The 25,982-nt window shown below is 46.6% G+C and overlaps 1 protein-coding gene across 5 annotated transcripts in view; it reads left to right on the top strand.

Annotated features, from left to right (window-relative positions):
* LOC140725165 (fibulin-7-like) overlaps positions 1-25,982 on the top strand; it is a 71,305-nt gene that overhangs the window by 6,444 nt on the left and 38,879 nt on the right. For all 5 annotated transcript variants that reach the window (XR_012098280.1, XM_073040264.1, XM_073040263.1 and 2 more), the window contains exon 2: positions 25,789-25,945. Coding sequence is in view for 4 of the 5 variants with exons in the window: in XM_073040264.1 (XP_072896365.1) it covers positions 25,789-25,945 (157 nt within the window). In the remaining variant the exon portion in view is untranslated. The remainder of the gene's footprint in view (positions 1-25,788; positions 25,946-25,982) is intronic.

The following is a 25,982-nucleotide window of genomic DNA, read 5'->3' as shown; positions in this document are numbered from 1 at the left end:
TTAAAGAATCAACCAGTTCCCCTCCATCAATAACCTTCTCCATCTGGCAGAGCTGGTCCTCACTCTCAACAATTTTTCCTTCAGCTCCTCTCACTTTCTCCAGACTCGAAGGGTAGCCAGGGACACACGCATGGACCCCAGCTACGCCTGCCTCTTTGTTGGCTACGCAGAACAGTCCATGTTCAAAGCCTTCCCTGGTATTGCTCGCCAGCTCATCCTCTGCTACATTGATGACTGCTTTGGCGCTGCTTCATACAACTATATTGTGCTTGTTCATTTCATCAACTTTGGCTCTAACTTCCACCCTGCCCTTAAATTCACTTGGACCATTTTTGACACTTCCTTTCCGTTCTCAATCTCTGCGTTTCCATCTCTGGAGAGACACTGTCAGCTGTCATCTTTTATAAACTTACTGATTCCCATAGTTGTCATGACTATACCTCTTCCCATCCTGTCTCCAGTAACAATGCTATTTCCTTTTCTCTGTTCCCTCATCGGCGCCGCATCTGTTCCCAGCCCGCGGCTTTCCATTCCAGAACATCAGAATGGCCTCCTTCTTTAAAGAACGGGCTTCCCTTCCTCCTCCATTGAGGGTGCCCTCACTCACATCTCCTCCATTTCCTGAACATCCACACTCACCCTTTCCTGCCACCTTAACAATGATAGATTTCCTCTTGTCCATATCGACCACCACGAGCCTCTGCATCCAACACATCGTCCTCCCAAACTTACACTATCTCCAAAGGGATCTTACCACCAAAGATATCTTTACACCCTGCACCCCTGCTTTCTGCAGCAATTGCTTCCTCTGTGATTCCCTTGCCCATTCATCCCTTCCCACTAATCTCCCGCCCGGCACTTATCCCTACGAGCGACCTCAATGCTGCATCTGCCCATTTGCCCCCCAGTCAGGGCCCCAAACAGCCCTTCAAGGGGAGGCAGCACTTCACCTGCGAATCTGGTGGCTTCATCTATTGAGTCCAGTGCTCCTGCTGTGGCCCCTCTGCAGTGATGAGACCCTTCATAAATTGGAGGACTGCTTCATTGACCACCTACACTCCATCTACCAAAAGCGGAACTCCTCCGTGGCCATACACTTTAATTTTGGTTCCCATTACAACGTGTTGGTCCATGGCCTCCTCTTGTGCCACGATGAGGCCACCCTCAAGGTGGAGGAACAGCACCTTGTATTCCGTCTGGGTAATCTCCAACCTAATGGCATGGACATTGTCTCTTTCCAGTAAAAGGATTTTCCCCTCTCCCTCCCCTCTTCTATTCCCCACTCTGGCCTATTATTTCTTCTCACTTCCCCCTGAGTCCTCGTCGTCTTCCTTTTCTCCTAAGGTCCACTTTTCCTTCCTATCAGAGTCCTATGCTCTCCTGCCCTTTGTCTTTCCCACCTACCTGGTTTCACCTATGCCCTTCTAGCTATCTTCCTTCCCCTCCCTCCCCACCTTTTTATTCTGGCATCTTGCCCCTTCCTTTCCAGTCCTGAAAGAGAGTCTTGGCCTGAACCGTTTATTCATTTCCTTAGGCACTGCCTGACTTGCTGAGTTGTTCCAGAATTTTGTGTGTATGTTGCTTTGGATTTCTAGCATCTGCAGACCTTCTTGTGCTTTTGAAACTGATGCCCCATTAGCTTTTCTCAGGTGGATTTAAAAGCTTGCAATTTGGCACCTGTGGTGTTGTATTGCAATAGTGTCTGCTGTTTGAAATTGGCTATAAAGCAATTTGGGAAGGCCAGAATGGTCCGAGGAAGGGGTAGGATGTAGAAGCCTCAAGAGAAATTGGAGTTCAGTTTTGTTTGAAATATTTTGTAAATGCTCTGGAACATGAAAATCCAAATTCAGTTTGGTCTTGCACCGAAATGCATGGTTGCCATTATCCTTGTGGGTATCTTGGCCAGAAGAAGGGTGTATTCCCGTGCATCCATGCCTGCTGATGTTTTTGTGGAAGCAAGTTTGTATGGGCTTTATGAAAGTAGTCGCAACCATCTTCAGCCCTTGGGAGATGTTGGTATTATGCCAAACAGATATTTGACTCATGCTCAGATGAACACAGATGATAGAGGAGCAGGGAATATCCCCCTGGTGTTCCAGACAATATTGGCCACTCGTGTGTGGTTTGTTCACTTTCTCATGCAGTTCGAGGCCCAGTCAGAATAAGGAAACAATGCCACACAATGCTTTAGGTTACTTTGATCAAAAGTCAGACCCTGCCTAACAGGTCTGGATTCTTTGGTACAATTGAACATGTGTCCCTCCCACTCCTTCTGGTCGTCATCTATCTGGATGGCACAATGCTTGTTTGGGCCTGCTCTCATTTAGCTATAGCCAGAGAATCACTTGCAACAGCTTCTGTACCATTTCCACAAAATGTCCATGATCCATCCTTGGCTTCCTCCTCTTTCGCACCTGGATGATGGCTTTGATGACATAACCTGTAACCACTGCATCAGCTTCCCCAAACACTCCGATAACTGGCTCTGCCAGGCTCTCACTTCTCCCACACCTTTAAATTTCCCTTAAATTGCGACACTCAGATGCCTATACTGTGTTGATCCATTGTCATAAACCCCATTGCTTTCATCCCTCTCACTGTCAAATGTCTGAACCTGAATGCAAGTGTCTGAAAGTAGTGTCATGCTGTACAATGTAAGAATGATGAGCACACTCCGTTCAGCCCTGCCCAGTCTGTTTCTCTTGTTGTTTCCTTTCAAGCACTTGCCCAGTTTACTTTTGAGTTGTATATCTCTTCACTACTTTCCCTGGCAGTACATTCCAAACCTCAAACACTTGTGCATAAAAATGTTTTTCCTGACACCAGTTTTAAATCCTTTGCCTGTCATCTTCATCTCCTCGTTCATGACACTTCTGATACTGTTAACACATTGTATGTGTGCTCTTCATGATCTTAAATCCATTTATCAGATACTGTTGCAACCTCCTCTGTTCCACCGAGGACACCTCAGCTTCTCCAGTCACTTCACATAATTTAAATCAATATTTCCAGGAATCATTTTCACAGATTGATACATACACTGAACTATAGAAATCGGCCCTTTGGCCCAGCTCCACTGTGCCAACCAAAATGGCTATATACACCAATCCCATTTCATTAATCTGTTTTACACTTTTATAAAGCCTTTAGGTGTTTCTTAAAGTGTGACACTCAGAAGTGGATGCTGGCCAGGCCACAGATTTATAAAGGTTTATCACAACTTCCTTGCTCTTGTGCACTGTCTCTCTGTTTATGACACCCAGGACCCAGTTTGATTTTCTGATCACTTTCTTGATCCGCCCTGCCAGTTGTATAGTAAAATATGCATGTATACTGAGATCTTTATTCTTAAACCTGTTCAGGAGATTGTCCCTAATAGGTTGTCTCTTCTCAATTTTCCCTTCGCAATATAACACAATATACTTCCTAAGTCTAAAGCCCCTACATCCCCGAGCTTGCTACTGTGTGTCTCCTTGAAGTCTGTTATTGTCTTCCCCTCACTTCACTACAGTTCTAAGTTTTGTCATTTGGTAATTGTTACCTGTCATCTCAAATCCAAATCTTTACTAAACAGGTCCCCCCCCAACTGACACATGTCCAGCCTGTAGATACTAAGGACCTATGGGAGACTGGGGGGATAGATTTGCTGGCTGCTAAGGAGGGTTTGCAGGGATCTTCTGTAAGGAACTCAGTTTGTAGCTAGGTTTCTAACTTGTTCAGGTTATGAACAATTATTTGGAATAAATTATCTTGAATAATAAGGATGTAACTTGGGGGAGAACCCATCTATTAGGGAAAACAATGGTCCATGTACTAATTTCTGTGAACTCCAATATGTACTTCTCTCCAGTTTAAAAAAGACATTGTGGCGACCCACTTCCCAGCGCACTCGAACCGGCTCACAAAGCGGTGCACGCTGGCATTGAGGCCGGTCGCAGAAAGGGCGCCAAGCCTGCTTCACCTGCAAGGGGAAAAGCCTGCGCGCGGGACGGGACTGTGAATATGCTCCCCCTACAGCATTCCCACCCGGGGAGGGCGGGAACAGGAAGGCTTTAAAGCGAGGTCGCGAAGTTTGAATAAACCTCTTTTGCAACTGCAGCTCACCAACTACGTGTCGTTATTTCAGCGCTGCGTGTAGCACACCGCTACAATTGGTGACCCCGACGGCCCAAACGATATTTGAACCAGAGTTGAACAACACCGCATCTGTTCATGCAGTTTTGTTAAAACTGCCAAGCTTCTGGACGCTGCGACCTCACCTATGGTTCCAGCAAGCAGAAGCCCAATTCCACATTTGGCAGATAACCGCGGATTCCACACGTTACTACTACGTGGTGAGCTCCCTCGACCAGGAGACAGCCGCCCAGGTTGAGGAGTTCACACAGTCGCCCCCGGAGGACGGCAAATACACAGAGTTCAAAGCCCTGCTCATAAGGACTTTCGGACTCTCACAGCACGAGCGGGCTGCCCGTTTACTGCACCTGGATGGTTTGGGGGACAGGCCACCATCGGCTTTGATGAACGAGATGCTGTCCCTGGCCGGAGGACACAAGCCCTGCCTCATGTTTGAGCAGGCGTTCCTGGAGCAGCTGCCCGAGGACATACGCCTGCTGCTGTCCAATGCGGATTTCAGCGACCCCCGGAAGGTGGCGGCCCGGGCAGACGTGCTGTGGAAAGCCAAGAAGGAGAGTGGGGCGTCCGTCGCACAGATCACCAGGCCATGCTTCCGGCAGCAGAGCCCACTAACCCCAGAGGCAGGGGTGAGGAGACCAACGAACAATGGTGCTTCTACCACCAGCGGTGGGGTGCAGAAGCCCACCGCTGTAGCCCCCCCTGCAAGTTCCCGGGAAACGCCAGGGCCAGCCGTCGCTGATGGCTACGGCGGCTGGCCATCGGAATAGTCTCCTGTATGTCTGGGACAAGCAGTCGGGACGCCGCTTTTTGGTTGACACCAGAGCGGAGATCAGCGTCTTACCTCCGATGAGTTACGATACCCGCAACAGAGAACCGGGTCCCACCCTGAGGGCCGCAAACGGCAGCACAGTAAGGACCTACGGCACCCGTACGGTACGGCTACAGTTTGGCTCCAGCCGGTTCACGTGGGACTTCACACTGGCCGCCGTAGCCCAACCGCTCCTGGGAGCGGATTTTTTGCAAGCTCACAGCCTACTGGTCGACCTGCCAAGGAAGAGACTGGTCCACACCGTGACCTTTCAAACGTTCTCCCTGGGTGAAGCCCAGTTGCCGGCCCCACACCTAGACTCCATCACGCTGTCCGACAACGACTTCACCAGAGTTCTGGCGAATTTCCCATCGGTTCTGGCACCGCAGTTCACGGCAGCCATGCCCAGACACGGTGTACAGTACCACATCCTGACACAAGGACCACCCCTCCACGCCCATGCTCGAAGGCTCCCCCCGGACAAGCTCCGACTGGCGAAGGAGGAGTTCAAGAGGATGGAGGAATTGGGGATCATACGGCGGTCCGACAGCCCATGGGCCTCCCCCCTGCACATGGTGCCCAAAGCAACAGGGGGCTGGAGACCATGCGGCGACTACTGCAGGCTGAACGAGGCTACAACACCGGACCGCTACCCATTGCCGCACATTCAGGACTTTGCAGCAAACCTGCACGGCGCACGGATCTTCTCCAAGGTAGACCTCGTCCGGGGATACCATCAAATCCCGATGCATCCGGACGACGTCCCCGAAACGGCACTCATCACCCCTTTTGGCCTTTTCGAGTTCCTCCGCATGCCGTTCGGCCTAAAGAATGCCGCACAGACGTTTCAGCGGTTAATGGACGCGGTGGGACGCGACCTGGACTTCGCTTTCATCTATTTGGATGACATCCTCATAGCCAGCAGCAGTCGTTAGGAGCATCTGTCCCACCTCCGTCAACTCTACGCCCAACTGAGTGAATATGACCTAAAAATCAACCCGGCCAATTGCCAGTTCGGGCTCGACACCATTGACTTCCTGGGCCACAGGATTACTAAAGATGGGGCAACCCCTCTGCCCGCCAAGGTAGATGCAGTCCGCCATTTCCCCCAACCCAACACAATCAAAGGCCTTCAGGAATTCGTGGGTATGGTGAATTTCTACCACCGCTTCCTCCCTTCAGCTGCCCGAATCATGCGCCCCCTGTTCGCCCTGATGTTGGGTAAGGGCAAGGACATTACCTGGGACGAGGAGTCTGCCGCCGCTTTCATTAAAACCAAAGAAGCCTTGGCAAACGCCGTGATGCTAGTGCACCCCAGAACGGACATCCCTACCCCCCTCACAGTGGACGCATCTAACACGGCAGTTGGTGGAGTGCTGGAACAACTCATCGAGGGTCGCTGGCAACCCCTGGCGTTTTTCAGCATACACCTACGACCACTCGAGCTCAAATACAGTTCTTTCGACTGGGAACTGTTGGCGCTATACCTGGCAAACCGGCATTTCAGGTACTTAGAAGGTAGGCCCTTCACCGCGTTCACGGACCACAAACCGCTTACCTTTGTGTTCACGAAAGCATCCGACCCCTGCTCGTCCCACCAGCAGCGACATCTGTCCTACATCTCTACATGACGGATGTCTGGCATGTCTCGGGAAAGGACAACGTCGTGGCGGACGCTCTCTCCAGACCTAACATCCAAGCCCTGTCCCAGGGGGTAGACTATGAAGCACTGGCGGAGGCGCAGCAGGCAGACAAGGAGATCCTTAGTTACAGAACCGCAGTCTCCGGTTTGCAGCTCCAGGACCTCCCCGTAGGCCCAGGTGAGAATACCCTACTCTGTGACGTCACCACCGGCCAACCCCGCCCGTCGTCCCGGCAGCCTGGCAGCGCGTTTTCGACTCCATTCACAACTTAGCGCACCCCTCCATCAGGTCAACCGTCCAGATGGTAGCCAATAGGTTCGTTTGGCACGAACTCCGCAAGCAGGTCAGTGAATGGGCCAAAACGTGCATGCACTGCCAAATGGCCAAGGTGCAGCGGCACACCAAAGCCCTGCCGAGCAGTTCCACCCCACCCACCGGCATTTCGACCACATTCATGTGGATATCGTGGGCCCCCTGCCAGTGTCGCGAGGAGCACGGCACCTCCTGACTATTGTGGACCGGTTCACAAAATGGCCAGAGGCGGTCCCTCTCACCGACACCACCTCCGAATCTTGCGTCTGGGCACTGATTGCCACCTGGGTATCTCGCTTTGGTGTCCCGGCCCACATTACCTCCGACAGAGGCGCCCAGTTCACCTCCAGCCTGTGGTCGGCTATGGCCAGCCTTTTGAGGACACAGCTGCACCACACAACTGCCTACCACCCACAATCGAACGGACTGGTGGAGCGTTTCCACCGTCACCTGAAGTCGGCTCTCATGGCCCGCCTCAAAGGGCCTAACTGGGTGGACGAGCTTCCCTGGGTCCTGCTCGGAATCCGCACGGCGCCCAAAGACGATCTGCACACCTCACGGCCGAGTTGGTGTACGGCGCACCCCTGGTCGTCCCAGGAGAGTTCATACCAGCCTCAAGGGGGCAAGAGGAAGAACTCGCAGCAGTCCTGGGCAGACTACGTGAGAGGCTCAGTAACCTGGCCCCCGTACCGACTTCATAGCATGGGCAGAACCCGACCTGCATACCCAAAGACCTGCAAAACTGTAAGTTCGTTTTTGTACGATGGGGCGGACATTGGGCACCGCTACAGCGGCCCTACAAGGGGCCGTTTACGGTGATCAGAAACAACGGGTCCACATTTGTGCTGGACGTTGGGGGGAGAGAGGAGGTTTTCATGGTGGACCGACACAAACCGGCCCATGTGGACTTGGCGCAGCCGGTCGAGATTCCGGCACCGCGGCGCAGAGGCAGACCTCCCAAACAGGGTCCGGCCCAGACTGTGGACATTGGAGGGTGTATCGCCGGTTCTGGGGGGGGGGGGGGGTTATGTGGCGACCCACTTCCGAGCGCACTCGAACTGGCTCATAAAGTGGTGCGCGCCGGCATTGAGGCCGGTCCCAGAAAGGGCGTCAAGCCTGCTTCACCTGCAAGGGGAAAAGCCCGCGCGCGGGACGGGATTGTGAATATGCGCCCCCTACAGCATTCCCGCCCGGGGAGGGTGGGAACAGGAAGGCTTTAAAGCGAGGCCGCAAAGTTTGAATAAGCCTCTTTTGCAACTGCAGCTCACCAACTACGTAGCACACGTAGCACACCGCTACAACATTAACATTTTTCTTTACTTTTCCTTTTTTATTGTACATTCTGATTTATATCATTGGCAGTGCATTACACAGACAGTTTATCCTACTCTGACTCTAATGACTTTTATTTATTGAGATGCAGTGCAGAATTGGCCTTTCCAGCCCTTCGAACTGCCCCCACCCAGCAACGCTAGCCTAATGGGACAAGTTACAATGAACAATTAACCCACCAACCGGTTTTTTTTTTGGACGGTGGGAGGAAACCGGAGCAGGTGGAGGAAACCCAAGTGGTCACAGGGAGCAAGTATGAACCCCTTGCAGGCAGTGGTGGGATTTGAACCTGGGTTGCCAGTACTGCAAAGTGTTGTGCTAACCTCTGCACCACCATACCGCCCCCAAAATGGTCTTATCTGCCATATTGTATAATCCTACCTTGCCCAATCAGGGATGTTTCCTTTGTTCTACCTTATCCCCTCCCCCATCTATTTTTGACTTGTTTCTCTCTTGCCTAGTTCTCTGACATGGAACATGAACTGTTTCTTTTTCCACAGATGCTGCCTGATCTGCTGAGTGTTTCTGTATTTCTCATTTTCACATCTGAAATGTCTTTGCTTTATTAACCTTCAGCTGTTGCCCCTTGTTTTTCTTACTTAACTGTGTGCTTCAAGGGATGGTGCAGCAGTGAGGGTTTTTAAAACTTGTGGAGTGTTGGGATCAGTTCAGGAGTCAGTAGAAGCAATGAAAGATAAGTGCTCCTGGACATCTTAACAAAACACTCTCAGAAAATTACAGTAGTGTAATGGAGAAAGGATTATATTAATTTGGCAGGGAAGGGGCGAGGAAGGTAGCATTAATTGGGAGAGACTTGTGCCAGAACAATTGGTCATGACAAATGGCACCAGAATGACGTATAGAAGGTTGGCAGACAGGACCGAACTAGAGAGAGTATAAGCAGCCAAATGTACGTTTACAGTGTATTTACATAAACATAAGAAACCAATTAATGAAGATTGGCGAGCAGCAGAGGCCCTTGACCACATGGGGTTTTGGTGTTGTATCTATAACATTAGTAATAAGGATCAAGATCAAAATCTCTGTTAGTATTAAGAAAGCAAAGAAGTCTGTTTACACTGCTGAGTTTTCAATGGCTGCTAACTATTTGGAAGGATATTGAGAAGCACCTTTGCAGGGAAAGTACACAGAGGGGACTATCAGTGTGTGGTTGCATGAATTCTGTGCCTTTAACACACTGGCTTGCTTGCCTGATCTATCTATCTGTCCTCTTTGAGCCAAACCACACAACAACCCCCGATTTAACCCTAGCCTAATCACAGGACAATTTACAGTGATTAGTTACCTACTAACTGCCACGTCTTTGGAATGTGGGAGGAAACCGGAGCAGCTGGGGAAAACCCACGCGTTTCACGGGGAGGACGTACACGTTCCTTGGAGGTGAGAGCAGAGTTGAACTCCAAACTCCGGCACCCAAGATGTTCAAACAGTTGATATCACAGTCTCTCACTATGACTGGCTTGGTGTTTTTGTAGTTGCCCGAAAATCTGCTTGCGTATTTGCTCTGATTTCTCCTTCGATATATCGTCTTGGGTAATTGCAAGAAATCCAAAGGAGCAGCAACGTCTTCCCAATTGTTCAGGTCAATGTTCAACCCTCTTTGCCTAAAGGTTTAACTGGCATTCCTGAAGAGTTGTTTGTTTGTGAATGCTTGCTATGTCAAAATTGGTTCCAGGGTTTCAAAATATTGCAACAGTCACAATGCTCCTTGAAGAGCTTTATTGATTGTAAAGTTTCAGATGTCCTGAGGTTATAAAGGTGCCAAATAAGTACAAATATTGTACTTCTTTCTCCAAAATTTTAAACAGATTTAGACTTCGCTGCTTTCCCTTTAATGGCCAGGTCTGATTTGATCTGCATGTACTCTTTGTACCAGTGTAATGTATATGGGATTGATACATTAAATCAATCAAAAAAAATCTCAAAGGATTCTTTTGCATTTTTCCAGTATAAGTATTTTGCTTCAGTGCTGTGCCATTTTATTTTAAGAACAGGAAATCCAACAATTCATTGTGTTGTTTGTTCCTGTTAGCACAAAAGTGTAAATAAGATTTTGAGATTTGCTGTTGGTGTAGCACAACACTTCTTGCCTACTGCTCTGGGGGAGGAAAGTGTTAAACATTCATAATTGTCTTCCTTTGGTGCCTAGGCATGTTGTTGAAAAGTCAGCATATTTGTTGTTGTGAGCATTCCATTATGCATTCAGTCTACTTGCTTAAGGGTATATTTCAGCTGAACTGGAGTCTTATGGGAGCCTCCTTCTTTCATATTTCGTCGTATATTACCCACCTCAGCAGCTTTGTGTTCAGGTCATGCAAATAAAATTAGAACAGCCTTTATAACAAACAAGCCCTGTGTTTTTGGACTTCTTGTGTGAAGCTGACCGTGCAGGAAGGAGCAGTAGCATGCTACTTTGATGCATCCATTGTAGCAGTCTGCAGATGTTTCATTCTGGACTGCAGCATGAATCCTTGTGATACCTATTCTGAGCTGCAGATCAGCGGAATAATTTGCTACCAGTGTGTCAGAATGCTGAGTGTATCATCAGGTCCTCTGTGACTTTAGAAGCGTAATCCATGTTCCTGCCTGACCCTTCAGAGATCTCATTACTTCAAAGAGCAAGTAACCCCTTCCTACAGTCCTGGCTGATAGTTACCCCAAGGCCAACATGCCTAGATTATCTGGCTGTTACCACATTGATATTTATAGGACCCTGATGTGTATAAATTGGCAAGTACATTTTCTGCATTGCAAATGAGCCTTAAAGCAAAAATACTTTGTTGGCTGTGAAGCACTTTGTGAAGTCTTAAGGTCATAAGAAATGCAAATTCCTGATGAAGAACCTCTTGTGTTTACACGTTCCTGTTTCTTTTTTTTATAATGAAAGGTCTTGCAGAATATCATTTTAGAAAGCTACATGGAGACATCTGTTGGTCCTCACAACACCAACGGGGATAGCAATCTGCTCGACTTCAGCCCATGGTTACAATCAGTGCGTCTGGCAAAGTGTCTGATTCCAAAGAATGTGTAATCGCTCTGGTGGCTAAAATGCCAGTGGTTATTTTGAGGTTCGATACATTATTATCAAGGTTTGAATGAATGATATATTAACGAATGAGCTAAATTGTTGGGCTGCTGTCCTTGGAAGTATAGCTGCTAACTAATTTGCTGCTCCACTTGCCACTTTAACCTGTTGTGTGATATTTCCCTTGTTCACTAACTGAACCAACATGTGAGATATACACTCAGTGGCCACTTTGTTAGGTACCTCCTGAGTTTCTGTTCATGGTCCTCTGCTGCTGTAGCCCAACCACTTTAAAGTTCGACATCTTGTGCATTAGGAGATGCTCTTCTGCCCACCACACTTGTAACACGTGGTTATTTGAGTTACTGTTGCCTTCCTGCATGCACCAGTCAGGCCATTCTCCTCTGAGCTCTCCTATTAACAAGGCATTTCCACTCTCAGAACTGCCACTCACTGGATTTGTTGTTGTTTCTTGCACCATTCTCCATAAACTCTAAAGACTGCTGTGCATGGAAATCCCAGGAGAGCAGTAGTTTCTGTAATAGTCAACCCCCCCCCCCCCCCACCTTTCTGGCACAAACAATCATTCCATGGTCAAAGTCACTTAGATCACATTTCTTCCCCATTCTGAACCTCTTGATTATGTCTGCACGCCTCTATGCATTGAGTTGCTGCCACGTGACTGGCTGATTAGATATTTCCATTAACGAGCATGTGTGCCTAATAAACTGGCCACAGGGTGTATACATTTTTATTGAACAGTTACGGATCATTCAGCATTTCAAGCTAATTTCACCTTTCATGTGGTCTTGGCTGCCTTTAAATTTGTCTGAACTTGTCTACCTTTCTCATGGTTTAGTATTTTAGCTGGAGATGCTAGCAGTGTTGGCTGTTTTATAGAGCTCTCTAACCCATGGGTATTCCTATCAATTTGTAGTACCTCTATAATCCAAGCACCCTTGACCTACAAACCCTTCATTTGGTCCAATCCCAACAGATTTCATGGAGAGGAGTCCCAGTTTTCCACAGCTGATTGGATAAAACAATTGTCTTTTGCCACTTAGAGTAGAGAACTTATTATGAAGGGGCAGAATACAGAGAAGCATTTGTTCAAAGTAACTTTATTGTGTGTGTGTGTGTGTGTGTGTGTGTGTGTGTGTGTGTGTGTGTGTGTGTGTGTGTGTGTGTGTGTGTGTGTGTGTGTGTGTGTGTGTGTGTGTGTGTGTGTGTGTGACCATATAGAACCCTGAGATTTATTTTTTGTGGGCATACTCAAGAAATCTGTAAAGAATAATAACCATAACAGAATCAATGAAAGATGCACTGACATGGGCATTCAACCAAGGTGCAAAAGACACCAAAGCTGTTCAAATACAAAAGAAATAAATAATAATTAATAAGCAGTAAATATCAAGAACATGAGATGAAGAATCCATGATAGTGAGTCCTTAGGTTGTGGGAACATGTTTGTGATGGGACAAGTGAAGTTATCCCCTTTGGTTCAAGAGCCTGATGGTTAAGGGGCAATAACTATTCCTGAACTTGGTGATGTGAGTACTGAGGTTTTTGTAGCTTCTGACAACAGCAAGAAGATCAAGTGTAATCTTACTAAGAGGAAGAGATTGCTTTTAAGATGTTTAGGACAATCTCCAGTACTTAGGATCTTTTATTTACAGTAAATGACTTTTGCCAATCTGAACCTGGACAGGATTAGTGTCTGCTACATGCTCTGAGATGGGATTGCTGTCTGTTTCCTGACTCAGCACAGGACTGGTGTCACTTCCTGCAACTTAGGTCAACATTGGAGTCTGTACCCATGACCTAAGAAGTATTGGTGTGTATCCTTGTGAAATGAAATGGGATGTTGACTGTCTCCTGACCTAGGAAAAGATTATTGTCTCCTTCCATGACCTGGGACAAAATTAGTATCTGACCCCATGACTGAGACAGAATCAGTGTCTTGTGATCTGAGGCAGAACTGCTGGCCTTGAAATTCTGACTAGAATTGATAATATGCTGAGTTTGGAATGTTGATTACCGAAGTACAGGTGAGACGACTTTGCTGGACCAATATCATTCCAATACCGAACAGTGAAAGGGTTAAATGAAAATTGTAAATTACCAGTACTCGAGTGTTAAACTTGAAAGTGGCCCCTATGGATTGCTTCAACATCAAACGTCAAACATGTGTTTGGTCTCTTATCATTCATCTGACCAAATAATTCTTATTACTCATCTGAAAATATGGGCCTGTGGCTCCTTCTCATACCATGGCCAACTCTCTGCCTGTTATCTGCATTAATAATAAGTGTAGTGTAGCCACACAGCCAAGTCTGACTTGGCCCCCAAGCATGGCAATGCTATCTGTTTGATCACCTGCCGAACCCAGGGTTCTAACCGCCGTTTTGCTGCTGCCCTCTTCTTGGGTTGCATTGAAATTGGCAGAACAACGTGTATCAATGTCCCAGCAGACTTCAAAATGTTAATAGGACCCAATTTCACATGAGCTACGTGAGGAGATATTGGGTCAAATGCCCAAGTGCACGGTCAGAAAAGTAGGTATAACTCATAGGGGAGTGTGGAAGAAAGGCACATTTATTTGGGGGGGTGGGTTGGAATTCCAGAGCTATAGTCCCAGACAGCTGTAAGGACAGTCACAATTTATAGATCAAAGAAAGGCAAAGGCATGCAATTGCAAAGCATTCCATTTTAAACCTCTGGGCCCTGCCATTTGTGTAATCTGGTGCTCCGAGGAGATCTCTTCTTCCACCTATGCGGCCAAGCTCATTCCTGTTCTTGAAACACGGGCAGTACGTGTATCAGTTACATCACTGGAGATTTGTCTGAATTTCCTTTGATGGCAGAGGCTAGTGCTGGCAGTTCAACACATTGCGATGGCCCTGGTAAATGTTCACAAACATTTAACAAATGTTCACACAGTAAATATTTGGTTCAAATGTTACACATGTCAGGTTATTCTTTGGAAGGCATTTCTCTAAAAGCTGGAAGTATGTTTAAATCAATTTAAGTAGGTCCCTGTCAGACTGACATGCAGTTGATGACACCTTAGCTCATATCGAGGTGCCATTGTCTCTGACACTTGTGACTTGTGCCACTATACCAGAGCTTGGGCACCTATATCTAGGTTAAATCACAGACACGAGAAAATCTGCAGATTCTGGAAATCCGAGCTACACGCAAAATGCTGGAGGAACTCAGCAGGCCAGGCAGCATCTATGGGGAAAAAACACAGTCAACATTTCAGGCTGAAACCTTTCAGCAGGACTGAAGGAAAAAGCTGAGGAGTAGATTTGAAAGGCAGGGGGAGGGGAGAGAGAAGCACCAGCGGATAGCTGAAACTTGGAGGGGGAAGGATGAAGCGAAGGAAGTTGATTGGTGAAAGAGACAGAAGGCCATGGAAGAAAGGGAAAAAAAGGGGGGGGAGGAGTACCAGAGGGAGGCGATGGGCGGCCAAGGAGATAACATGAGAGAGGGACAAGGGGATGGGTACTGGTGAAAGGGGAGGGGGGAAACATTACTGGAAGTCTGAGATGTTCATGCCATCAGGTTGGAGGATATGCAAATGGAATATAAGGTGATGTTCCTCCAACCTGTGTGTAGCTTTATCCCAACAATGGAGGAGGCCATGGATGGACATATGGGAATGGGTGGCCATTGGGAGATCCCACTTGTTTTGGTGGACGGAGTGTGGATGCTCGGTGAAGCAGTCTCCCAGTCTACGTCAAGCTCACCGATATAGAGGAGGCCACACCGGGAGCACCAGACGCAGAATGTGACCCCAACAGACTCACAGGTGAAGTGTCGTCTCACCTGGAAGGATTGTTTGGGGCACTGAATGGTGGTGCGGGAGGAGGTGTAGGGGCAGGTGTAGCACTTGTTTCGCTTGCAAGGATAAGTACTGGGAGGGAGATCAGTGGGGAGGAATGAATAGGCAAGGGAGTCGCACGGGGAGCGATCCCTGCAGGAAGTGGGAGGGGAGGGAAAAATGTGCTTGGTGGTGAGATCCAGTTGGAAGTGGCGGAAGTTTCGGAGAATTATGTGCTGGACGTGGAGGCTGGAGGGGTGGTAGGTGAGGACAAGAGGAACCCTATCCCTGGTAGACTGGAGGGAGGATGGGGTAAGAGCAGATGCTCCTATATCTAGGTTGAAGTTGGTTACAGCTGCTAGCCTTCAGATGTTAATTGTGATTGGGTCTAATCTGATATCTTGCAAGTCAGGGTACTCAGGATTAGTGACATAGCTAGAGGAGTTGTTGCCTCACAAGCACATTAATCCCAGACCTCACGTGCTGTCTGTGTGTAGTTTGCGTGTTCTCCGTGACCTCGTGGGTTTCTTCATGGTGCTCTTGTTTCCACCCAGATCCGGAATATGTGAGAGTTGATGGGTTAATTGATCAATATGAATTGCTACTCATGCTTAAATGGGCCGTACCAAATGTGGAAGGCAGATGATGGCAATGAGCTAGGATAGGATTTGTATAAAATTGGGTGGTTGATAATCAACATGGGCTCTGGGTCAAAGGGCCTGTGTCTGTCTGTGTTGTATTTCTATGTCCCTGTGACCAGAGTGTTTTGATTTCCTAGAAAGGGTGGGATTTATTTCCACATATCATGTCTTTCCTGCTCTGAATTCGCCCAGGGTTTTGTTTGTTTTTGGTTTGGAATGCCCAGATTGTGATGAGCAAAAGCTGAAATCAGACAGCTTGCAAGCCAACTGTGCATTTCTTCCACTCGGGTAACCAAAATTTGGCCTTAAAGTATCTGTAGCAGCAAAACCAAACCAAAACAATTACTGCAACCGATACTTGCATGACACATTGCTCCAATAGTCAAATCCTCTATTTGATCCTTTATTACCAATTAGCAAACATACAATCTTGAAGTGATGAAACTTAAGTGTACCCAGGTAAGCTAAGCATTATTCAGCATTATCTTAGCTGTCACCAAAAGATACGACCTCCATCGGTCCCAAGCTACAAACTGCCACAAAATAAGGAAGCTGATGCACCATCAATAACTCACTCTGAGACGTAAGAAGCGAGATATCGGCTTTTATTGACTGGAAGAATGAACAACACTACATCCTGGAGAATGAGGCCGGGCTCAGGCCTCAATCGCCTTTATACAGGGGTCTGTGGGAGGAGCCACAGGAGCAGTCCAGACAGGTATATGTAGTTCACCACAGAAGCATACGTAAGTTACTGTCTTTCACTTTTACCACGTCCCTACTCACGAGACTGGTTACCATAATAAACATAATAAACATGCAACACAGAAAACAGAACAGATAGAGAACAGGTACGTGGCTCCGACAGAGTTCAAAAGTCGCTACTCAGAGATTTGAGGTACACATAAAATTCGCTCACACAGAAGATAAATGCAAAAAAGCAAATAAATCAATACGTTTGCTTTTCCAACTCTCACTTCCTGGTGCATGTGTAGATGGTGCAGCTTTGTGCAACGCAAAGTTGGGATGTGCGACAGACGTCTGCACTTGGGTGGATGTGACATTCACAATGAGAAGATGTCAGGGTTAGTACCATGCTGGCGTGAAGTCAAATGGCCTGATTGCCGTTCAGTATGACAAATAATTTAAAGTATGCTTAAATCTATTTCAAAACCAAATGCATTGTAGTCAATAAAACATCACAGGAATCTTTGTGTGCTCTATTTTATTCACTTCGGGACAGTTTTGGACCTGACTTGGGTAGAAGTATCTAGGCAGTTTTATTTGGAAGCTCAGAAGTTCTGCACCAGTGCAATTTTCAGATTCAGTAATGCCACACTAATTCTGGAGCTTGCTTGGAAGTGTTTTGATTCTTTGATTTCGAGCATAATTTTAAAGTCTTTAATTAAGAAGCAAGTGGTGTTGTGTTTGTACATTTATTTATGTATTCTGTATCTCTTTCTGACAGAGAAGGAGACAATTTTGGTCCATTAAGTCCATGCCACTTGCAGGGCAGCTCCATTATCTCACTAATTTTTCTGGCACCCCTGCATTCCCATTAAACGCTCCCCCTCAGATTCTGCACACCTGGGGCAATTTATGGTCGCTAATAATCTAACAATCTCCACATCTTTGAAATGTGGGAAAAAGTGGAGCATGGGGAAGAGATTCGTGTGGTCTTGGGGAGAGAGTGCAAACTCCACACAGACAGCAAGGAAGGTCTGGATTTGATCTGGATTGCTGGAGCAGTGAGGCTTCAGGTCTACCCTCTGTGCCACAGTATGGTCCTTAGATTGGGTCAGTTCTTGTTGGCCTGGGTCCTTGGACCATAATTGCTGCTGGTATATATAGTCATACTTCTGCTTCCCTGTGCTGGCTAGTCTCATTGGCCTGAATCATACTTCAGTCAAAGTATTGTATTCATTTCTGGTTGCCCCATTACAGGAAGGATGCAGAGGATTTGGAAAGGGTGCAGAAGAGGTTTACCTGGATTGGAGACCATGTACTATAAGGAGAGATTAGACAAACTGTGTTTGTTTTCCTTGGAGCAGCAGATGCTAAGGGGGAACTTGATGGAATTTTATAAGATTATGACAGGCATAGATAGAGTAGACAGCTGGTAGCTTTTGCAAACTATCTAGAGACTATGCATTTAACATGGAGTGGTGGAGTAAAAGGAAGAGAGTGGGGCAAGATTTTTTTTTATGGTGTTGAGTGTCTGGAATGTGCTGTCGGGGTGTTGTTGCCAAGGCAAATACAGTAGAGGCATTTAAGAGGCTTTTTTAGGCACGTGAATGTGCAGAGGATGGAGGGGTATGGACATTGTGTAGGGAGAAATTTGGTTCAATAGTTCCATTTAATATTAAAGAATGTATACAATATACAACTTGAAATTCTTATTCTTCATTGACATCCACAGAAACAGAAGAGTGCTCCAAAGAGTGAATGACAGTAAAAACATTAGAACCCTAAAGCCCCCCTACTCCCCCTCCCATGCAGAAACAGAAACAAAGCAATGACCCTCCCCTCCACTTATTTTAGCATAAACGCATCAGCACCCTACACCCACCAAGTAAGCAATAGCAAAGCTCCCAAGAAAGACCGTGATCTGCAGTACAACAAAAACTAATTGTTCACCCAACAATTCAACATACCACAGTTTCTCACTCTCACTTTAAAAAGAGAGGGGAGACTAACAAGACAAAAAGAAACACTCGCTCATTTACGGTGTTGAGGACAGCCATATTGCTTTTCTTCTCCCCCCCCCCCCCCGAGTTCTCCAACTTGAGAATTGGCAACAAACTCTCCCCCACCAAGGAGAGAGAGAAAGTAATTCGCTGAGTACAGAGTCCGCCAACAGCTGATCCACTGTTCACACGATATTCCATTTTCTGCCATGATGCTTGAGTCAGTGGTACTGGCATAGAATTGACTCGTCCCCAGGGCCGTAAAGCCTTGGAACCCTTTAGGGTGTTTGTCTTCTAGGCCGCATCCTCGGGATATTGAAAATGGCTGATCAGTGAGACCTGGGAGTGGGTCCCATCACTGCAAGGATCTAAGTTTGAGTGTAGCTCCAGGTCAGGGTCTTAGACAGAACACCATCCACCTTGAGAAGGAAAAAGAGAAGCATTAAAGGTAGAAATTAAGCTGTTTCTGCAAATAAGCTTGAAGAAGTCACTCTCTAGCGCCATCGGAGCACCACCCACAAACCCATCGTAGTTCCGGCCAAAAACCATGGTAGCTCAGTTCCACATCGTAGTTGGGCATTTAATTACTTGTTTAAGCAAAACACACAAAACGCTAGAGGAACTCTGAGTCCTGATGAAGGGTCTCGGCCTGACTTGATGAATTCCTCCAGCATTTTCTATGTATTATTCAAGATCTCTAGCATCTGCAGAATCTCTTGTGTTTATAGTTACTAGTTTGTGACAACACTGTGGGGTGAAGGGCCCATTCCTGGGCTGTATAGTAGAGTTTACGATACTGATCTGGAGGGTGGCAGGGATTTTGTTGACACAGTGAAATGGCTCAGCCCCAAGGGTGAAGATGACATAGATTATTCATCCATCCTCTATTTTTGGAAACGATATCCCCAAGGTTGGAGGTAATTCAAAGATGTTTCTCTAGGCTGTGTTCAGTGTTCAGAACTGTGTTTGGTTCTGGTCAGATCACTACAGGAAGGATATGGATACTATAGAGAGAGTGCAGAGGAGATTTACAAGGATGTTGCCTGGATTGGAGAGTGTGCCTTATGAGAATAGGTTGAGTGAATTTGGCCTTTTCTGCTTGGAGCGACGGAGGATGAGAGGTGACCTGATAGAGGTGCATAAGATGATGAGAGGCATTGTTCATGTTGATAGCCAGAGGCTTTTGCCCAGGGCTGAAATGGCTAACACAAGGGGCATAGTTTTAAGGTGCTTGGAAGTAGGTACAGAAGGGATGTCAGGGGTAAGTTTTTCACACACAGCGTGGTGGGTGTGTGGAATGCACTGCCGGTGATGGTGGTGGAGACGGACGCAATAGGGTCTCTTAAGAGACTCTTAGATAGGTACATGGAACTTTGAAAAATAGAGGGCTATGCACTATGGAAATTCCAGGCAGTTTCTAGAGTAAGTTACATGGTTGGCACAACATTGTGGGCCGAAGGGCCTGTAATGTGCTGTTCTATGTTCTAGGCTAGATCCTGGGATGAGAGGGTACAAGGTACAAAGTAAAATTCATCAGAGCACCTACATGTCACCACATACAATCCTGAGATTCTTTTTCTCCAGGCATACTTAGCAAATCTATAGATCAGTAACTGTAAACAGGATCAATTGATAACAAACTGTGCAAAGGCAGATATAAATAAATAGCAATAAACAATGAGCATGAAACAACAAGATAAGAGTCCTTAAATGACTGTAGTTATCCCCTTTTGTTCAGGAGCCTGATGGTTGAGGGGTACTGTTCTTGAACTAGGTGGTGAGTCCTGAGGCACTTGTACCTTCTATCTGACGGCAGTAGTGAGAAAAGAGCATGGCCTGGGTGGTAAGGATCTTTGATGATGGATGCTGCTTTTCTACGGCATTGTTTCATGTAGATGTGCTCAATGGTTAGGATTGTCTGCTTGGGAAAATGCAATATCTCCTCTTGACTCCTGAGAGTGTCTGGCAGAGAACACTCAACATGCAAGACAGCATTATGTATGGGACGGAGAACCTCAAGATCATGCATTGGCAGCAGAGAGATCCTGTATCACCACGGCAACTACCCATCCTCCACCTTGGAAGACTAAGAACAGAATAAAGGAGGAGTACAATATGGCTGCCTTTCACAGTGCCTTACTAGCATTGGATTTGAGCTGCTGGATCTGTTTATTGAATATTGAAGGGGATGAACAGTGTTGTGGCTAGTGGAGCTGCTATCCCACAATCCTGACCTCCTATGCCATCTGTGCGGAGTTCGCACGTTCTCCCTACGCCAGTTTCCCATAGGTGTGCAGGTTGATAGGTTAATTGGCCACTGTAAATTACCCCAGGTGTGTGGGTGACTGGCAGGATCTGGGGTGGGGGAATGTGACGAGTTGATGGGACTATGGGGAGGATAAATTGGGACTTGTGTGGTCATTTCTGACGATGACACGAAACCTGTGCGGGAGACTTTTTAAAGTGGAAGAACCTAGTCACTGAGGCACTCCCACTCTTGATCTCAAGTCCAAGGCTAATGGTATGAACTAGTGTCACAGACTGGGATAATCCTTGGTTGTAGTGGTTGACCATGACATCTTCTGTGCCCGGTCATGCCCTTCACTCTCCAGAGAGCATTGCAGGACTGCCTTCCTGGCCATTGTATCTCACTGTAGATCTCATCCGCCCAGTCTGCCGGAGCTGGCCTAACATGCTGGGACAGGCATGTCCCTAACTCACCAGGATAAGAGGCCCACACCTGGTTTAGCCCGCCCGTTGAAGTGGTGTGCCGGGGTGTGGCCGCTGTCGCATGCAAACAGCTTCATGGAGCTACAAGTGAGAGCTGAGTGTCTGGTGGGGACCAAAGGTGAGTGAGGTGCCCTGCAATGGACATGACAAGCCCCTACAACAGAGGTACTGCGCCTCCCTGGACACCCCATACACCCCAGGATTTGTATAGGATTAGTGCAAATGTGGGCTTGTTGAGTTGAAGGGTCTGTTTTTGAGCAGTATAACTCAGTATGAATCCTATATATCAGGGGTGTCACACTATTTGGGGGAAAAAGTATATTCATGACCATTTATTATGTATCAGTATGGCAGCTGTACAATAGGTGGCAGTTAACCACCCGCTGTGCATAAGCACCTACCACACTGCACTGAAGACCACTAGGGCCCCACTTACGTCGTCAGACACAGTGTAAGCAGAGTACTCAGGTCAGTGACACCTGTAGCAAGGCTGAGACTGTTTGCTGCTGTGGTTCCAAGAAAAGTTGACATCAAAGGTCGGATATTCAATGATAATTAGAAAGATCGTATTTTCTTCTGTGAGGTCAACGGCAAACCTGTGTGTCTGATATGCTCGCAACAAGTGGCTGTGGCAAAAGAGTACAATATCAAACAACACTATGAGACGTCACACGGAGAAAAATATGACAAGTACGCAGGACGACTCAGAACGCAAAAGGTAAACGAGCTTAATGCAGCTCTGAAAAAGCAGCAATCAGTGTTCACCAAAAGTCGAGAGACTCGTGATGGAGCTGTCAAGGCCAGCTATATTACTGCCAACAAAATAGCTGCTGCGTCGAAGCCATACTCAGGGGGGGAATTCATCAAAACATGCGGCTGAGCTGGTGTGCCCTGAGAAGAGACAGGCTTTTGGTAATATCAGCTTGTCAAGAAATATTGTGGCAGAGAGAATTGGGGACCTTGCAGGAGATTTGAACAGTCGACTAAAAGACAAAGTGAAGTCATTTATTGCCTTCTCTATTGCAATTGATGAGAACATCGACGTGACTGATGTAGCTCAATTGAGAATATTTATTCGTGGAGTTGATGTATCTTTGACCGTCACCGAGGAGTTTGTGGGGATGGTGCCCATGACAAACACCACAGCAGTGAATGACGTTTTCTCCAGCCTCGTCGAGGCCTTGGACAGTCTGGGAGTTGACTGGAGTCACGCTAAGCGTGGCAACAGATGGCGCACCGTCCATGGTCGGGAAAAAGGCAGGTGTTGTTGTGAAACTCAGAGAGAAAGTTCAGACAGAGAATCCAGAGCAGGAATTCAGGAATTTTCATTGTATTATACACCAAGAGGCATAGCAGGAGTCTGAAAATGGACAATGTCATGGATGTAGTAATCAAAACAGTTAATTTTATTAGAGTCAAGGGACTCAACCTTCAGCAATTTGACACTCTTTTGTCAGAAAGTAATATTGGACACGGCCTACCCTTCCACACTGAAGTCCACTGGTTGAGCAAAGGGGTTGTGCTGAAACGTTTTTACAATTACATGCTGAAATTGGACTATTCATGAACGAGAAAGGGAAGCCAGTGGCAGAGTTGGATGACGCAGACTGGCTTCATGATCTTGCATTTTTGGTGGATATAACAGAGCACTTTAATATGCTTAATGTTAACATGCAAGGCCGCAACAAACTTGTTACGGAATACAACGACAGCATTCGTGCCTTTCAAATTAAATTAGGCCTGTGGGAGATGCAACTATCCCGGAGCAACCCAGCTCATTTCCCCTCTTAGCAGTCTGTGCGTGTCGCTCACAGGAATAATGACAACATGGACAGGTACAAGGACAAAATATCACTGCTGAATAGTGAGTTTCAGAATCGTTTCCAAGTCTTCACTCAGCTTGAGAAGGAATTCTCACTATTTTGCTCGCCGTTTGCTGTCAACGCAGCATCAGATGTGCCGGAGGAACTCCAAATGGAACTAATTGAAATTCAGTGTAACTCAGATTTGAAATATAAATTTGAGCCTGTGGGTCTGAACTCATTCTATCAATACCTGGGACCGATGTACCCCAAGATGACAGACTTTGCCTCAAAGATCCTTTGCATGTTTGGGACAACATATCTCTGTGTACAGGTGTTCTCCATATGAACATTAACAAATCCAAACTGCGCTCGCAGCTGATACACAGACATCTGCGTGACATTATGAAGATCACAACTGCCCAGAAACAGGTCCCTGATGTTGACAGGCTGGTTAAAGCCAAGAGATGTCAGGTGTCTGGAAGCAGCAAGTGTTCGATGCACTGCGACATGTAAGCAAAATGCATTATGAAATATTGAGTGTCGTGATTCATTTGTTTTCTGACTATTATTGTAAATGTGATCACTTCAATAAAAATTAGAGGGTAACTGTATGTTCATTGTCTGAGTTTGATTGCTGGAAGCAGCCTAATAAAAATTAGGTGCAGTTGTGTAGCCTACATTTACAATTTGTTTCGTTAGGTCCACATTTGCGTCTGCTAATGTTCGATTTCAAATGGTTTATTAATGGAAAGGGTGGAATGGAAAATATGAAGGCAACGGAAGCTTGTGGAAGCACATGCACAACTGATCCGGCCTGCATGAAGTGGCATTTTGCCCAATCCGGCCCGTGACCTAAAATGAGTTTGACACCCTTGCTATATAGCATGCTAGTAGTGTCACACAACATGATGCAGACTGCTCTTGGTTGGAGCGTTGTCTCCACTACTACACTCCTGCCATCATCACATCACTTGATGAAAATGAGATCAAATAAGTAATCAAGTAAGTCTGTTGCTCTCTCACCGTGACCCATTTTAACAGTTTGCCCTTACAGATTCGATCAGCTCAGTCAGTGCTGGTGCCCACTGGGTGATGAACATTCGGATATGCACCGAAGAGCTTTACTCTCACCCTTTGCGCTGCTCCAAGTGAGATGTATTTTAGAGATGTTTCACCATATACACTCAGTGGGCACTTTAGATACCTCATGTACCTAATAAAGTGGACATTGAGTGTATGTTCATGGTCTTCTGCTGCTGTAGCCCATCCACTTCAAGGTTCAACATATTATGCATTCAGAGATGTTTTTCTGCACACCACTGTTGTAACGTGAGGTTGTTTGAATTACTGTCGCCTTCCTGTCAGCTTGAACCAGTCTGGCCATTCTCCTTTGACCTCTCTTAATAAGGCGTATTCACCCACAGAACTGCCACTCACTGGATGTTCTTATGTTTGTTGCACCATTCTCTGTAAACCCGAGAGACTGTTGTGCATGAAAATCTCAGGAGATTAGTTTCTGAGATACGCAAGCCACCCTGTCTGGCACCATAGTCATTCCACAGTCAAAGTCAGTTAGTTCACATTTCTCCCCATTCTGATATTTGGTCTAAACAACAACTGAATTTCTTGACTGTGACTGCATATTTGTATACATTGAGATGCTGCCACATTATTGGCTGATTCAATATTTTCATTAATTAGCAGGTGCACCTGATAAAGTGGCCACTGAACATATATATTTACTGCACCTTCAATTAAACAGTTTGCCACAAGACTTCTCCTGTGATAGTAATTGGCTAATGTCTGTTTGATACTGGAAGAAATAGAACTGGAATTGTTTACCTTTCTATGTTTTCAGGGAGAGTGGGGGTGTGTTGAGGACGTGGTAAGCAGGTTCAACACCCTCTACTTAATGGAGCCTAGTTACTAATCTGATTCTAAGAGGACCTGATGAAGTCTGTGAAGGTTGAGTTGCTGTGGGTTTATACTGTGATAGAAATTAGGTTGAGTTGGCTTTGCCCCTGCATTGGCTCAGGGTGATTTTGTTAATTTTACCTCTGTGTTCTCTGTTCTTGATCATTTCTTGATGTCTTACCTTCAAACATCAGATTCATATCATAATGTCATGCAGTATAGAACTGGGCCCTTCGGCCTATCTGGTCTGTGATGGCCCAAGATTCCCATCAATGTGAGTCCCATTTGCCAGGGTTTGGCCTATAAAGCTTTAAACCTTCCCTATCCATGTATGTCCAAGTACCCTTTAATATTGTTAATGTATCTGCCTCATCTGCTGCTTTGCAGCTCATTCCATAGACTGACCATCATTTCTGGGTGGAGAAAGCAACCCCTGAGGTTCCTGTTAAATCTCTCCTCTCTCATGTTAAACCTATGTCCTTAGTTCTGATTCTTCAATCCTGGGTAAGAGATTGTGTGCATTTACCCATCTACACCCTTCATGATTTTGTGTACCTCTTTAAGATTGCTCTTCAGTCTCCTATGTCACACTGAAAACAGTCCCAACTTGCTCAACCTCTCGCCACAACTCCGTCCCTCGAGTCCCAGCAGTTTCTCATAAATCTCCTCTGCACTCTCACCAGCTTAATTCCTTGACACATTTGAGGCTGTTTACTGTATTTACAGAGATGACCGAATGGTAAGTTTTTCAAGTGGTTGTGGTTAGATCAGTTGTATGTGGGCAAAGTTGCGTGGGACTTGAAATTTCATACCTCTTGTGCGTGAGCAATTGGGAATGATTGTTGTGTGTGTGTGTGTGTGTGTGTGTGTGTGTGGGCAGGATTGATCTGTGGCATCCCTCCCTCCGCAGGGCTGCCCCAGTAAGCAGCAAGTGCTGAGTGCCATCCGGCAGATGCAGAAGCTGCTGTCTGCGCAGGAAGCCCAGTACAGTCAGGGGATTCGCATGATGAAGAGGAAGCTCAGCCTACTGCAGAACACAATGAACAAACAGGCTTCCAAACACAATGGTAAGTTAGGTGAAGTGCAGGTAAGTACTCGGATAAT

This window comes from Hemitrygon akajei, chromosome 3, assembly GCF_048418815.1.
Source record: "Hemitrygon akajei chromosome 3, sHemAka1.3, whole genome shotgun sequence".
NCBI classification, from domain to species: Eukaryota; Metazoa; Chordata; class Chondrichthyes; order Myliobatiformes; family Dasyatidae; genus Hemitrygon; species Hemitrygon akajei.
Note: the sequence above shows the minus strand (reverse complement) of the source record. Positions and strands in the feature narration are given on the sequence as shown.